The sequence below is a fragment of the Cavia porcellus genome, unplaced genomic scaffold (genome assembly GCF_034190915.1).
Source record: "Cavia porcellus strain 051 isolate PalLab524CR breed Dunkin Hartley unplaced genomic scaffold, mCavPor4.1 scaffold_13, whole genome shotgun sequence".
NCBI lineage: Eukaryota > Metazoa > Chordata > Mammalia > Rodentia > Caviidae > Cavia > Cavia porcellus.
In genome coordinates, this window is record NW_026947496.1 from 71,147,866 (window position 1) to 71,164,296 (window position 16,431).

The 16,431-nt window shown below is 34.2% G+C and overlaps 1 protein-coding gene across 5 annotated transcripts in view; it reads right to left on the bottom strand.

Annotated features, from left to right (window-relative positions):
• The window catches only part of Pdcd6ip (programmed cell death 6 interacting protein), a 167,247-nt gene that overhangs the window by 101,494 nt on the left and 49,322 nt on the right, over positions 1 to 16,431 (bottom strand). For all 5 annotated transcript variants that reach the window (XR_010051319.1, XR_010051321.1, XR_010051320.1 and 2 more), the window contains exons 11-15: positions 15,690 to 15,801; positions 14,662 to 14,831; positions 5,538 to 5,786; positions 4,615 to 4,749; positions 3,372 to 3,466 (exon numbers count right to left, since the gene is read on the bottom strand). Coding sequence is in view for 2 of the 5 variants with exons in the window: in XM_005005276.3 (XP_005005333.1) it covers positions 3,372 to 3,466; positions 4,615 to 4,749; positions 5,538 to 5,786; positions 14,662 to 14,831; positions 15,690 to 15,801 (761 nt within the window). In the remaining 3 variants the exon portion in view is untranslated. The remainder of the gene's footprint in view (positions 1 to 3,371; positions 3,467 to 4,614; positions 4,750 to 5,537; positions 5,787 to 14,661; positions 14,832 to 15,689; positions 15,802 to 16,431) is intronic.

Consider the following 16,431-nt stretch of genomic DNA (forward strand, 5'->3'; position numbering starts at 1 on the left):
GTAAATACACATTGATACACCAAATGAGAATTTCCTGGCCACTTAGGACAATATAAATCAAAGCTATTAAAGCAAAACAATAATAAATGCCATCAGTATTTCTATGCCCAACAACCATGATTACTGACACAAGTATTTAAATCATTTATGAAAACAACTCACACTAAAACATTCTTTTTATACTCTAAGGATTATGCTCTAAGGATGAAAGGTTTTATGAAAACAAATTAAAAATCAAAACCTCTAGCAGACTGGTATATCAAAAGGACATAGCAGTATTCAGGGAAATGAAAATTAAAATCAAGTGCATTATCTACATATCCACAAGAAAAACAGAAAAAATGTACAGCAACCAAAATTCTCATCTATTGCTATAAATTAAGACAACCACTTTACAAAACTGGCATTCAACTAAAGCCGGAAATATCTTATGACCCAATAATTCCACTTCTAAGCATGGCGACTGAAATATCTGAAATGCTGCTAATGTGAATTGAAAAATACACAAATGTGCTATAAAAAATACATACTGGATTTTGCTTAGTGTGGGGGAAAAAAATAAGTATCTTTCATAATTTTTCACTAATAATAGTACTGATAGTATTTTGGATATTCTTAAATTATTGAAAATAATTTCACCTGTTTGACATTTTTGCTGTGTCTACTAGGAAATTTTACATTTTCAACTGCATTGTCATTGCTAATATATTACCAAAGAGACAGATCTTTGCTTATTTAACCAGCTCTGAATATTTATTTCTATTCTTTTACTGTTACCAGTGATCTTGGACAACTATATTTTACATTTATGGCAGCACTGTTTTTTTGTTTGTTTGTTTTTTGTACTAGGGATCAAACTCACAACCTTGTGCTTGCTCGCTTAAGCCACCGAGCTATATCCCTGACCGGCAGCACTATTTATAATAACCTGAGCTAGAAACTAGCAACAATACAGTAACTTACCATATGTTCACATAATAAAATGCATTCACAAATGAGAATAAAAGATCTATAAACACACAATTTAAATGAATGAATCAAGTATAATGTTGAGTGAAACTCAATCCCCAAAAATATATGGTTCTATTTATATACCATGCCAAAAAAAAAAAAAAAAAAAAAAGTAAATCTGTGCTCTCCTAAATTGGAATGCCAGGTGGTTCCCTAGGGAACAGGATAATGAATAGAGAGATGTATTAGTGATGTTCCTGAGGTGCTACAAATTTCCTATGTATTGATCTAAGTGGTGATTTCCTAGATGTAATCAGTTTGTGAAAAGTCAGTAAGATCTTTACTTGTGTATACTTTTATAATGTACATATTCAATAAAAATGTTTTAAAGAACTTAGATTGTGAATATTGATGATTTTAACACAGTAATTCCTCAGACTTTTAAAAGCTAATACTAGTACATGGGCTACTCTTTTATCACTCATTCACTTTTTAGTTATTGAGCTGAAAATTGACTTTGTTTACAGTATAAATTCAGAAATATATGTGTGGATATTAAACCTAGTTTTCAAACTAGTTTGAAATTTGAAAATAAAAATATTAAAATATTTCTTCAAAAGAACATATAGAGCTTCCTTGGGCATAAACAAACCAATTTAAATACTGTTATTTTCTTCCATTTTACATAAAAAGCATATTCTCTTCTTCACCCTTTATCTTTTTTTACAGTACTGACCTTAGAGATCATTTCATATCAGTAAAAAGAAAATGTCCCCTTTTATAAAACCAAGTATATGACATAGTTTTTCATTGTACAGCAATAGCTTTATTTTACCAGTTCTTTGACATATGGTTTCTTCTTCAATAAGCAATGCAGAAATAAGTTCATAAATGTCATTCCTAGCACATGTTAATACAGCTCAGAAATTTCCTAAGTCCTATTTCCTGTGTTCTCCTTCCTCAGTTCTATTTCCTGAATCCTACTTCCTGTGTTCTCCTTCCTAAGAACTATTTCCTGAGTGGTGCTTCCTGTGTTCTACTTCCTGAGTCCTATTTCCAGAGTCATACTTCCTGTGTTCTCCTTCCTCAGTTCTATTTCCTGAATCCTGAATTCTACATCCTGAGTTCGATTTCCTGAGTTCTACTTCCTGAGTTCTATTACCTGAATCCTACTTTCCAAACTCCAAAAAACAGAATACCTACATTAAAAGCTGTTTTGAGTTTGTAATTTTAACATTTATAGCTAAATTGCCCTATGCAAGAGTTATACTATTCTGTATCTCATGGGCCAATAAAGCACAGTGTCAGACCTGCAGACTTCTACCACTCTGAAAAAGGTTATTTTAGAATAATCTGTATTTGATAGGGAATGGGGGTTCTTAAAATGTTTAAGAGATACTTGTCTGCAAAATTTCTCTCACATCCCTTTCTTTCACAGTTTTCCACTGGATTTGTTTTGCGGTGTAAAATGAACCCTGGGGCCTTTGCTCTGGGATATGTCCCCAGTCTTTTTTTTTTTTTTTTTGTCTTTTTCCTTTTTATCAGTACCAGGGATCGAACTGACGACTGCCTGCATACAAGACAGGCGCTTATGCCACTGAGCTAAATCCCCAGCCCCCGGTCTTAATGTTTTTTATTTTGAGACAATGCTTCACTAAAGTCACTAAGTTACTCACACTGAGCTTGAACTTGCAATTTTCCTGCCTCAGCCTCCCACGGTGCTGGAATTACAGGGATGTACCACCACACCTAGCCTTCTCAATAATATCTATGAATTCTTCAAAACAAAAAAAAAGTAAATTAGTCTTTTGCCATCAGTAAGTTTCAAATACTGTTTCTCTGGTTTGTTGTATCTTGTCTCTGTTATCATGTTGAAGGGTAGTTGTTGTAACTCACGGTAAAACATCTGCCCAGAATTTTTGTATGTTATCTGATAACATTATTTTGGTGAATATTCTTCAGCTATTAGGTTTTGCTAAATTTTTAAAATTTTTTTCACTTTTATTAACAGACTACCTTTGTATCAATACTGGGTCAACTCTAGTGATTACTCAACATGAAATAAGTTCTACATTTCCAGTCTCGCTTTCTCAGAAAGAAATTTTGCTGACATTTTCTGAGCTGCTTACCCTGTCTTTCCCATGTTCTTTACTTTTTGTTTTACATAAGGTACTTACTTGCCTCTTCAAAGTAAACCGCTTCTATTTGTTAGCACTTCCAGAGTTCTGCCACCAAGAACTGTTTTCTTTTGTGACCTCTTACATCTAGAGTTTCTGCTCCTTTTCATTCTTTTATTACCAGATCTTGCAGCTGTTTGTTACTTTGTAAAATATTCCAATGAAAAGAAGCAAAAGTGGTATATCACACTACCAAGTTTACCCTCAAAGTCTAAGAACAATTTGATATACAAAACAACTTACTTTAAGAGTTCATCTCTTTCTGTCTTCCGTGCAAATACTATATCACTGCATTTATTCTGGAACCTGACCAAGATTTCAGTCAGCTCATTATAGAACTATAAGCAAAAAACAAATGTAAGTAATAAGTAAGAACAGCATGTTAACATAGGAAGCAACACCATCTAAAGTTAATCTGGCAATGATGGTTAAAGCAGAAAAAAAAACTTTCATGAAACATAGTCATACCACACAGTAAATCCAACAACTTAATGTTAAAAATCAACTAAGCTCTATAAGAAAGATAAATATATTATTGTTACAGAACACTGTCATCAAAAGTTAAATGATAATTAAATTTCATGATCATAAGCATGTTTCCAATTTCTACAGTAAAATCAACTCACTATTAACTAATGTCACTAGAGCTAAGGCAAAAAATTATATTTGTACATTTACTACAAAAATAAAGCTATCATGTCAGACACTTAAAAGAACTTCCAAAGGATTTCTGGAGTTTTCTTAGCTCATCTATTAGAACAAAGCATTTAATCCAAACTGAAATGGTATTTTACTACCCACTATCCTTTCTATGTACAGGGCTTTATAATGTTTTTAATCTCTCTTCAGAAGGTTTTACATTATACCTACTACATGACTTCACTGTAGTCAATGACTAGTATGAAGCACCAAAAAGAAATTGTGCATCTGAAAAGCTTAAAATTCACTTGTTCCCTCAAAAGCTAATGGTAAAACACAAATAAACATTTTTTCTAAACATTTTAATGGACAAGGCAAGAAAAGTACTCTAAGTGTGTTTACTAGCACTCTGACACTTAAGCAGAGCACATGTTTGTCTTTACCAAACTACCAAAACAGAATATAGAAGTCACATCCTTCTTTCTACCACCAATCTGCTATTACTACTACTTTACCATCATAATTCACTCAAACTGATCAGCTTCCTTAACTCTTGAAGAGGTGTCAATGGCTTTTGACATTTCTGTATTAATATCCACTATCAGGAATATTTATATCCCTTTTCTGCCAACTGAAATATATAATTCATTCCTCAAAGTTTTAAGGAAATGTTGCTGTATCTACTTGGCTTACTCCTAAAACAAACCATAAAGAGCAAAAGGCTTTACAGGCTAACAAATTCAAAGCAAGGAATAATTTGGTCTAACCAGAAATACCAATTAACTTCCAAACTACACTTTTACATCTATATTTGTTTGATCTTGTTTCCTTTATTTATATGTCATACCTTTGTGCCCTCCTTCAAATTAGCTACAAGTTCAACAAAGTTGTCATATGCAGTAGCTAAATTCTTCAAAACTTCTTCTCTTAAGTTAGCTTCATTGTTAGATTGTTTCATTTTTGAAAATTCTTGGTGTGAGACCTTGTTAAAAGATAAACATACTGTAATTTATATTCACTTATAAAGCTAATACAATTTATAACTTTTTTTGGTAACTTTTCTAACTGAAAACTATGATTAATATATATGCAGAATTACCAGGAATACCTAATATCTCTTGAAGTTGTACAATGATTTATGCCTTACATAAAAATATCACAAATCCAATGGGTATCACAACCAATAATGACTACAGCTTTCAGTTTACACGTAGGACAAATAACGTATGAAAACTCTTTTACTCTTTTAGCATGACATATTACATGTAACATTCAAAAGCAGAAAACAAAGTTTGATTTTACATATTAACTACTAGATGGGCAAACTGTCACATCTTCTCAGTAAACACTAATTTGTAATGCAAATACTAACTTCAAACACCCAAACACATTCAGTTTTGTATAACTTGATTAGAGTCCATTACATATTAAGCCATATAATTAATTACAAGAACTAAGAATTCCAACTAATTCTGATTGGTCTCTAAATATTACCAAAAAATGAATCTTCTAAAAATTTGTAAAAGCCTAAAATATCTGAAATATTAAGCACTTCTAACGAACCCTAACATTTAAGTCATAAAGAGTAGCTTTGTTCCACACATTTTTTTAAAAACCAATGTGTGACAAATTAAATTTTGTAAAGATGCATTATTATTTCACAGTTAACTATAGATACTCTAATTTCATTCTACTAAATGGACATAAATTTCATACAGCCAGGCATACCCTTTCTGTAATTTTTAACACAGCCTATTAAATATGTTTCACCTGAATATTTTTTAGAAGTTCCTCCTGTTTCTTTAGAGACTCCTGGACTTTGGTTGTAAGACTTCCATAGATTCGATCCAGTTCAGTGACAGAAAGAGCTTCTTCATTAATCACACCATCTTGAGCCAAAGCTGTCAAAAACTTGCTTGTCATATCAAAATTCACTGACTTAAGATCATTCTCAAGATTCTCTCTTTCCTTCTTTACTTCATCAAGATTTGTCAATAAGGATTTTAAGACATTTACAACCTAAATAATAAAAAAATACTTTAATTGACCAATAAAAGTTGATTTCAAAAAGACAATGATACCTGAAAGCTAACTAAAGATCAGAGAGAGATGACTCCTCAGAGAGCCAAGTGTAAAATTATAGAACAGGTTTATTTATTGATATTGGCATCTTTAGTTGATCCAGTATTATTATAGCAACAATAAAACAGGTATACTTTACTAAATACTATATGCTATGTGCTAAAGAGTTCACAAATATGACCTGAAGTAGTTCTTACAATATCCTACAGGGTATATTTATTATCTATTCTAAAGATGGAAACATTGAGTGTAAGACAAATTACGTAACATAATTACATAGCTAGTAAGAGACAGAGGAACAGTTTGATGCCTAAGTATGGCTAACTCCAAAACCAATCTCTTAACCACTCTACACTATTCTGCCACCTTGCAGTGGCTTTGAGGTCTGTAAAGTTACCATGTTGGCAAGACAAATGATACCTTACTTTGCACAGAGAGAGATTCACAGGCACAAACATGAAGACACAAAGAGATACGAAGAGAGCACGCTAGATGAAAAAATTGGGAGAGAAACAAGCAAGAGCTACTATAGAAAATGTGTGCCATGGTTTATGTAGGTGGCCCCCAGGCCTCATGCCTTTACATTGCACATCTGTGATTGGTTCATTGTATAGTGCTTGGATTGATGGTGTCGGTGCTACACCCACATAGGGGTAGAGCCAGGATATGATGTAATGGCAGGAAGAAGCTGTGTCTTGCTCTTTTGCCTATTTCCTTCTTGCCGTTTGCAGTCTGCCCTGGAGCCAACTGAGTATGGACTGAAACTTCCAAAAGCTGTAAGAAATAAACCTTTCCTTTCCCAATTTTTGGCATCAGGTATTCTGTCTCAGTGACTAGTAAAAAGTAACTAAGATAATGTGTTTATATGCTGAAAGGGAAAAATGGTTATTGTACATACCTTCATATTATTAAGAGCCTTACCTCCTGTCTTTAGGCACTCTCTTCCTTATATTCACATGATTCATAAATATTCCTTAGTGTTCAAGTGCTCGCTAATCCTTTCAAGTGGCCCCTTCCACTCACATCTCTTTGTATCCTGCCAGGGCCACAAGGAAGAATACCAACCCCACACTCCCAATCTGCTTGCTCCAGGGGTGCTCACAAAAAGCAAGTGGGGGAACAGGCAAAGGAAGATGCAGTGAAGCCCACCTATATTTCTTCTCACCAGCAGCAATTCCAGCTCCAGGGGACCTCCCCACCAACCACCCTTTCTGAAAACTGCTGTCCTACTCTTCTTTCCATAGTCCTACTTAACTCCTTGTCAGCAATGTCCAGAGTAACATCACTTCATTAAGAACAGAGATCTAAGAAACAACTAATGTTGTTTCTTACAAATTTAAGTAACTTCTTTTTGGGGCTCTCTTTACACAGATCTCTTCGGTGACCTAACCTTAATAAAATACAAAAGAAAATTCAATCCTCAGTGAGAGGTAAGAGAAGAAAACAGGTACAAAAAGCTGTATACACAATAAACTACGTTTTGAGTGAGACAAGAGAGAAATCAGAATATAAAAATACACAGGCCAGGCATAGCAGTGCACACCAGTAGTCCTTATACTCAGGGTTATCTCAGCTTTCAAGCAGCCCTGAAATAGGTATTCTCATTTTACATATGAGAAAGTTGAGTTTTCCAGGAAGTAAGCTGTCTTTGGTTAAACAGTAACTAGGTCTATTCTGCCTAAGGGAGTATAATCAGTTGAAATTTAATCTGGCCATGAGTTCAAGAATGCCCATCAGCTCAAGGCCAGACTAAGCCACAGAGGGAGTTTAAATCCAGCCTGAACTACAAAGCAAGACCCTGTCTCAAAAACCAAATAAAAATATACAAATACATAAAATATGTACTGTATATATGTATGGATATATCTTTTTTGCAAAAAGAAAAGCAATAAGGAGAAACCAGATACTAACAAACATGAGAATCTCTGATAACTATAGAGAAATAAAGCAGAAGGAAAAGGAATGAGACTCCTCTGAATGTACTTTTTGAGTCATGAATGTGGAATCATGTTTTTAAAGACATTCAAAACATAAAATTGAATGATAATTTGAATACAGAAACAAATAAGCTTAACTATCTATTAAACTGAAACCTAATTATATAGAAAAACATTTCAACTCTGACTATACTCCCTTAGGCAGAATGGACTTAGTTACTATTTAACCAAAGACAGTTTACTTCCTGGAAAACTGTAAAATGAGAATACCTATTTCAGGGCTGCTTGAAGGCTGAGATAATCTATAAAAACTCCTCAGCAGTACTAAGCCAGGGCAAATGTTCAATCATATTTGCCATTATTACATGTTAAATTAGTTTTACTCAACTTTCTATGGGTATGTTACGGACTAAAGAAGATTAGGCATCTAAAGCATTCAGACAAAGCATTCAGAGAAAAAAGTCCAAGAAGCAAATTAAGAAAGAATTCTTTATTTTACTGAACTATTGCTAATTATGTAACATGCTTTTTATTAGGAAACACAAAATAGGATACATAAATTTAAAATGTTGTAACAGTACTATCTGTGGGCATAACTAAACTGGTAACTCAATCATGACTTTTACTTATAAACTATGGGAAAGCTGTTTGGCTAAGGGAAAAATAAAAAATATCAAAAAAGAAGGAAGAAAGAAGGGAAAGCAATGTTGCATCTCTCTATAAATTATGTCCAATAATAGGTTTAGCTCAAGGCATAAGCGCCTGCCTTGCAAGCAGGCAGTCATGAGTTCAATCCCCCGTACCGATAAAAAGGAAAAAAGATTTAAATAAATAAGTAAATTATGTCCAATAAAAGTTAAAAAGAAAAATATGCTGTCTAATTAAAATAAAGTTAAGGAGAAAAGAAATATGCAGAGGAAACAGCCTAGTAAGCAAAGCTAAGACTGAAATACTATCTTGAAAGAGACAAAATACCTCTTATGTAGTTTAGAAATGTAAAATAGATCCTCTGACCAAATAATGGGCCAAAGTTATGGTGATAATATTCCAATGTTACCTAGTAAGTGATATGAGAAGACAAAATGGCTCACATAGACACAACTTCCACAGAAAGAGATCCCCTAAGGATTTTAAGAATCTTGAGTTCAGGTTAGGACTGGGGATTTAGCTCAGCGGTGTAAGCACCTCTGGCAAGAGCAAGGTCGTGAGTTCAATGCCTGGTACCAAAAACAAAACAAACAAAGAATCTTGAGTTCTAACACTAGCTCTGTTTAAAAAGAAAAGCTAACCTGACTTTTATGGTACACAGATTTCTAACCAGAGTAATAAAGGAGAACCAAATTGTTGTTTCGTAAGCCCCATGCTATTTCAAAATACTATGATTCTGTTTGAAAATCAATGCCACATCAAAAAACCAATTTATGAATCTACTTTTGGACTGCCACAAAGAGATTCCTTGTATTCCAAAATTCTCTTTTGTATTTATAATGGTAGTTTAACTGTATTTCCGACTGCATGATACTCCACTAATTTTAACACAGAGTGAATGATGTAGAAAATAAGCTGCTTCTACAAATGAAGAATAGGCTAATTAAAAAAGCACTATCTAATTTTTTTATCAGTTCAAGTTGGAGGTTTAATATGTCAAAACCAGAACCTGTAGTATTTTTATTTGTTTTATAAACAGCTCAAATTAGCTTTTAAGTACAATTAACTGCATCACTTTGTTAAGGTATCAGTAGTTATCATTCAATCGACATGCATTTTTTGAGTAACACATGTTACTTTTAAGATGTTACAAATATGACTATCAAAAAAAAAATGAGTCTTCACTTAAAGGACAAAAGTAGGGAGACTAAAAAAAAAAAACAACAACAACAGTTGAATAACTTAGTGAATAATGACAAAGATGGAAAGATGGGTATGTGATGGCAGCAGTCTTGCCAGAGGTATTGGCCACTGAAAAAGAAAGCCCCCAAAGAAAATGCAAAGGTGAAAAACTCAATATACATATACATATACATAGTACAAGATAAAAGACAGATAATAGAAAAAAGAAGAGAGGAAAAAGAGATATTGTAATCCAGTGTGGACAATGTATCTAAAAAGTATACCTTGATTTAGGTACAATTTTCTTACATGTTTTAAATCTACTTATATGATAATTAACTTTATACGGTCCTGTAAACAAATTAACCTGATGCTGGAAAGATAAAAGAAAGGGTGGGGAAAAGGAGGGGAAAGAAGTAAAATATGTTCTGCTCACGTACCAATTCCCTATAGTAAATATAATCATTATCATCAATATGCACTAATAAAAGTTAATTAAAAAAAAAAAAAAAAGAAAGCACAAAGGTGAAAGTCCCAAAACAGAAAAAAGGGGGCCTGGGACATAGCTCAGTGGCACAAGCACCTGCCCGGGAAGTACAAGGTTCTGAGTTCAATTCCCAGTACCAAAAATAAAACAGAAAGAAACTTGACCAGTTCAAAGGAAAGAAAAAAGCCACTAGCTGAAGTACAGAAACAAAAGGCAGAGTAGAAAGAGATGAGGTCAAGCAGAACATAAAGAATAAGACCTCTTAGACTGTCAATACGTAACTTTTAAACTAGAGGGTACAAACTTCTCTTGATAAAGAGTCAAAACAAAAATACTTTTGGCTTAGTATATTAGTCTCTGTTTCAACTCTTAAAGTCTGCCTTTGTAATAAATAGCCAAAAATAGTATGTAAATTAATAAGCTTGTCTAAGTTGCAATAAAAAATTTATTTATGGGCACTGAAATCTAAATTTCATATAATATTCACTCATCATAAAACAATTCCTTTTGACTTTTTCCAACGATTTAAAAATGTAGAAGCTATTCTTAGCTCACCAACCATACAAAAGCCAGAGATGGCTTAGATCTGGCCCACAAGCAAAAGTCTGCTGACCCTAGTATGAAGACTAAAAAGTTCTGCGAGGCTTTTACCAACACCAAATACAGTTAAATAAATTATGAACTGCTCTCAAGGCAATTTTCAATTTCACTTTTCTGATCTGTAAGTTTATTTTCAGAAAATACTACCATGAGGATATCACTACAACAACAGAAATCCAAAAACCCAATGCATTTACCTTTAACCAAAGCTAACCTAGAGGGATTCCTCATTCCTTTAGTTAAGAACCATGATACTCAGCTAGCTGCCGGCATACAGTAGATCTTAAATGTTGGTAAAGAAATTAAAAGATTCCAGCCCTTCTCATCATTTGTCACAAGATTTTGGTTATGAAAAACCAAGAGTAAAAATAGTACCTGCAGCTCCTCTACTAGCCTATCAGGTTCTTCCACGCAGTGAGAAAAAGGAACCTTCTGGGGAAAGCAGAGCTTTGGACAATGCTCTTTATACCCTGCCTCTGAGGAGGGGAAGGTTCTTTCCAAAGTCATCCCTCCATTTTCCCAGGTTGAGGCAACATTGTGAATATAAGTAAGTAGTATCTTCAAGCAGAAAAATGAAAATCCTTCCTCTGGTAGGACTTAGCTTTACAGCAAGGCCAAGGCTAGGGAAAACAACTAAAAAGGTTTCAGACTCCAGTAAACCTGAGGTGAATAGTCACAAGCAGTGGTGCAAAGTATTTAATATACAACTTGCCAATCTTCTGCAAATATTTTAGAGTATCTCAGTATTTAAAACTGGGGACAGATGCCCAAAGAAACTGAAAATAGGTTTCTTCACAATCAAAGTAAAAATGGCTTAGATTCATCATAAAATATTTGTGGTGTATTATTTAATAATTCAATAATCAAGCCAAATGACTGAGTTTTTATCATAAATATTCAACTACTACAACGATCTGAATTAGCTTTTATAAACATGTAAGTATTTGCTTTAACATATAAAAGGTTATGATGCATGATTCTAATTACCCCTATCAGGAAAATCTATCATCAATAAAACTTCATATTGATTATCAAAGTGTTTTCCTATATAATATCTTTAAAGATTTTTTAAAAATCTATCATTACAACTCAACAAATTACTTCACACTATTTCTCATTTTGCTTAGCATAAACCATTTTTGCCTTTTCTTCTGAAAGCAGGAAGGTCAAACTTCAAGGAAGAGAGGTTTAATTTGGCTCATGTTTAAAGGTACTCAGTCCACAGTAAGGCGGCTGCAAGGTCAGAAGGGGAGGTATACCAAAACTGGTTACTTCACGGTAGCCAGAAAACAGAGGAGAAATGTGCCAGAGAGAAAGGGTGAGGGACTAGACACAGACCTGCAGGCCATGCCTCCATCTCCCACTTAGACACAGCCAGCAAGATGCTCTTCCAATTCCCAAGGCAGATTTCAAAGCCAACCACCCGAGCCATATAAATTCTGAGTCATAGAACACACCAAGAAGAATAAGGAAGGAATACTATATGAAGATTATTTCTACAATAAAAATGGCACCAGAAATTGTTGTTCCCTCATCTGCAGTTTCTTTTATTGTATGTCTGTTCTACACAAACTAATCTTCTAACCAACTCCCTTTTCTCCTGCTAGTCATCCAAGTATCTAATTAATATTCTTTATCTATCGGTGTTATGCTTTGCGTTTGAATGGCTCCCCAAGCCTCAGGCAGTCATGGAGGTGGCTGAGTCTAGTGTTTGTGATTGGTTCATTGTATAGCACTGGGATTGGTAGTGTGAGTGCTGCACTTGCCCAGGAACAGGTAGCTGGCATGCAATATAAGGAAAGCAATTAGGCTTGCTTTTCCCTTTTTGCCCTTTTGCTCTTGTTGCTTGCTCCTTAGCCACACCTTAGCCTTAGAGCCAGCCAAGTATGGACTCAAACCTCCAAAAAACTCTAAGCTAAATCAACCTTTCCTTCCTTCATTTTGGGCATCAAGTATTTTGTCTCAGCAACAAGAGAAAAGTAACCAAGACAGAATTTGGTACCAGAGAAGTGGAGTTGTTGCTGTGACTATACCTGACCATGAGATTCAAGAGCCTTTGAGAATGGCTTGTGGGGAGAGTTTGGAGATGTTACCCGAAAGAGTGGCACTGGAATGCCTTAGGCTGTTCTGTTATGGGAGATTGTGGTCAGAGCTCAGGGGACCAGAAGGCTGCCAGTAATGACAAGGCCCAGGAGGTTTTTGCTGGGAAGAAGGACTGCAAGATGATTTAAAACATTGTTAGTTTGGCCAGAAAGCAAGCTCTAGTAAATCTGGAATGCAGAGATAGAGCTGAAGTCTCTACTGTTGAAAAGGAAGAGCAGAATACAAAAGATGACCTTAGGGCATCACAAGTGTCAGGTATTTTGGCTCAACAAGGAGAGAAAAGTAACAGAATTTGGTACTGCTAAGACAAAATACTTGACACCCAAAGTGGAAAAAGGAAAAGTTTATTTAGTTTACAGGTTTTGGAGGTTTCAGTCCGTACTCAGCTGGTTCCAAGGCAGGGTAACATGGCTAAGGGACAGCCATTCATGGAGGTCAGCAAGTGACAAGAATGAAAGGACAAAAAAGGGAAAAGCACACCTCCTTTCCTCCCTAGTATTGTGTGCTGTCTACCTGCCCCAGAGTATGTGCAGCATTCATATCAGCAACCCCACTGCTGGACAACAAACCAATCACAAATGTGAGTCAGTTACCTCTATGATTATACGAGACTTAGGGGGTCATCTAAACACAAACCATAAAAATCAGGTACCTGTATTAGATTCGTGTTTCTTACTATACGTCTAGGAGCTCTCCCAGACACACCAACTCAGCTCTTTGTGGATCCTACATAGGTTCACTTTTTCTCCCTATATCCATTCTATTTTCATAATGTGCCAACTTCTTAAGACATTTGCAAAGAGAAGTGCTCCAAACTGCTGAAATTTAAGTTTTTCATCCTTATAAGGTACTTTTTACACATTCTCTGTTGAATTTTTAAAGTTCTACTCCTCATTATATTTTTTTACATGAATAATCTTTCACACTGGACCGTCAGTTGAGAGTAAATATTGTATGATTTGATAAATTTTTAAAATATCTACTTGTAATACCTTACACAGCAAGTCCTGCTTGAATATAAATATGAAATTATTTTACAGAAAGAAACAATATTGATAACTTTCAAACTTATTATTCCAAGGAATTCATCTTTTTAAAGAACTTTTTAGCAGTATTTCTTGTCCTTTGGCTTATGTTCTTGTGCTTTTTGGAGTCATAGTCTATCTTATTCCCTACCTTATAGTTACCAGTAATTAAATTATAGTTGCACTTTCTCCTCTCTTTAGAACTTTCAAATTGCATACTTTGCTATTGATTTTCTCCTTGTTAGCACCAGAAATACCATTACAACACTGTCCATTTATGAACAGGCACACCCTGCCAGTTTTCTCTTTAAAAATAGTCCCAGTGGACTATAATGGAAGATAGGAAGTACAGAACTATAAGAAACAAGAATTTGTGTTCCGAAGAGTAGCTAAACAAACACAATTCTCTTTATTTTAGAAAAGTTTTACTTGTTTCTTCTTTTATAAAACCTTAGCAAAAAATTATTGTAAATACATTATACACCTAGAATCTAGTATCTAGCCCATAAGAGATTCATAAATAAAAAAATATTATTACAGGATATTAATTACCTATCACAGAGTATTTAATGCTACTCAATATAATAACTCAAATTTACTTCTGCATGTATTTACACATAGATGGATGTGGGTGTGGGCATGAATGTATGCACATGTACGTGGCTAGGCATAAAACCCAGAGCCTTGTGCATCTACTACCAACTATACCCCCTGCCAACTTCTGCACTGTCTAAAGATGACAATAAGACATGGATATTTCATTATATCCAATGACTTCAACATGGTTTTCATAAGCCAATGACCAACTGCATCAAAAATCACTCTCTCACCTCACTGCCCTGCATGGTCTTTGCTGGGTTAGCAGAGGGGATAGCAGCATTCAGCTCAGGTTCCGGCTTACAGAGAAGTGCAATGGTATCACGATGAGACTGGTAACGTTCTTTTACTAGTCCATCTGCTTGCACAGCTTTATCTAAAACTGTTCTGAAGTTGGTACCCTCTGTAGAGGAAAAATTCAAAAGTACAGCAGTGATTCTAACAGCATTTTTATGGGTTAATTTTACTTTTTTAGTTCTGGTTCTCAATTTCACTTATGCCTCCCTCCTATAAGCCTCAATTCACTTAGCTAATGATGATCCAGGTCCTATCAATACTTGCACTTTGTTTTTGGAAAAAAAGACGAAATTGCTTATAAAATCAAATGTACAGCTACACCTTAAAATACGTTTCAGCCCAGCATATGCCAAATGAAGGTAAACTGACATCAGTCTAATCTATTCCTACAACACATAAAAATAGAAAGAAATCATTTACTCCAAAAACTAATAGATCTTATTTTAAAAGTGTCCTTCTCTAAACTTAGAGTAGCAAATACTTTTGAAAAATCTAAACAGCATTTTTTCCTTTTACAAAAATAAATAAAGTAAGTCTCTACCCACAACAAAAACATCATTTATCTTAACCATGAAATCTTAATAATCACTCTGGAAAGCATAATTTTCATTTCAAAGGAACAGTCAAACTCACTTTTTAACCATCTAGGATTCATTTCTAAGTAAAAAAATAAAAATAGATCACAAGATAATACATATAATATGATCTCATATGTTTTTAAAGTACATGAGTGGTTTGGAAAAGGAAACGAGAATTGTTTTAATTTTCACTTCATATCCTTTGTAAGAATTTGAACTTTCTAAAGTTGTTCTCTTAAACCTTTATATGACTGAGAAAAACACCTGGGTTTTCACAATAGTACACAATTCAATAAACACAAGTTTATAAATTAGTCTAATCAATAAAAAATCTGGAACCAACTTGGGAATCTAGTCAAGTGAAAGTAATTTATAGACATTTTTACCTGCTCTTAAAGGTTTATACAGGTCATTGGATGGTGTCCTTTGCCAGCGTTCCTTGAATTTTGCCCTTAAATCATTATCAGTTGCTTCTTCTTCATCCAGCAATCTTAGTGACTTAGAAAAAAAGAAGTAGAAGACACTGACATGTCATTTCTTGCATAAAATATTTTTAAAGCATCTCTTCAAGTGATGATATCCAATATATGTGAGAGTTTAGTGAGATACTTTTATACTACTGATTAGAATATAAACTGATACAGGTATTTTGTAAGAAGAATATGTTATATTCATATAAAATTGAAGGTTAGGGTACTCATCTTTCTCAGTAAAATTTTTAAAAAAGACATCCATATCCCAAAAATGTTTAACAAAGTTTCAAGATTAAAACAAACGAAAGCCATACACAAAACTGTTCAACCTGATAAACTATAAATAAAACTTACACAATAAAAGACATAGACTTCCACCGCAGTACAATAAAATGACAATGTATTAAAAATGCCACCCCAGTAATCCCAGCATCTGGGAGGCTGAAGCAAGAGGATGGCAAGTTCAAGGCTAGCCTGACAACTCTGCAAGATCTTATCTCAAAATAAAATTTCAGAAGGGTTGCAGAGGTAGCTCAAAGTGAAGGCATGGGTTTAATCCACAGTTTGGGAGAGAGGGAACAAAACAAAACAAAACAAAAGTTTTTTTAAGGCATATCTTAAAAAAATAATAAAAGTAACACTTAAGGAGACAATC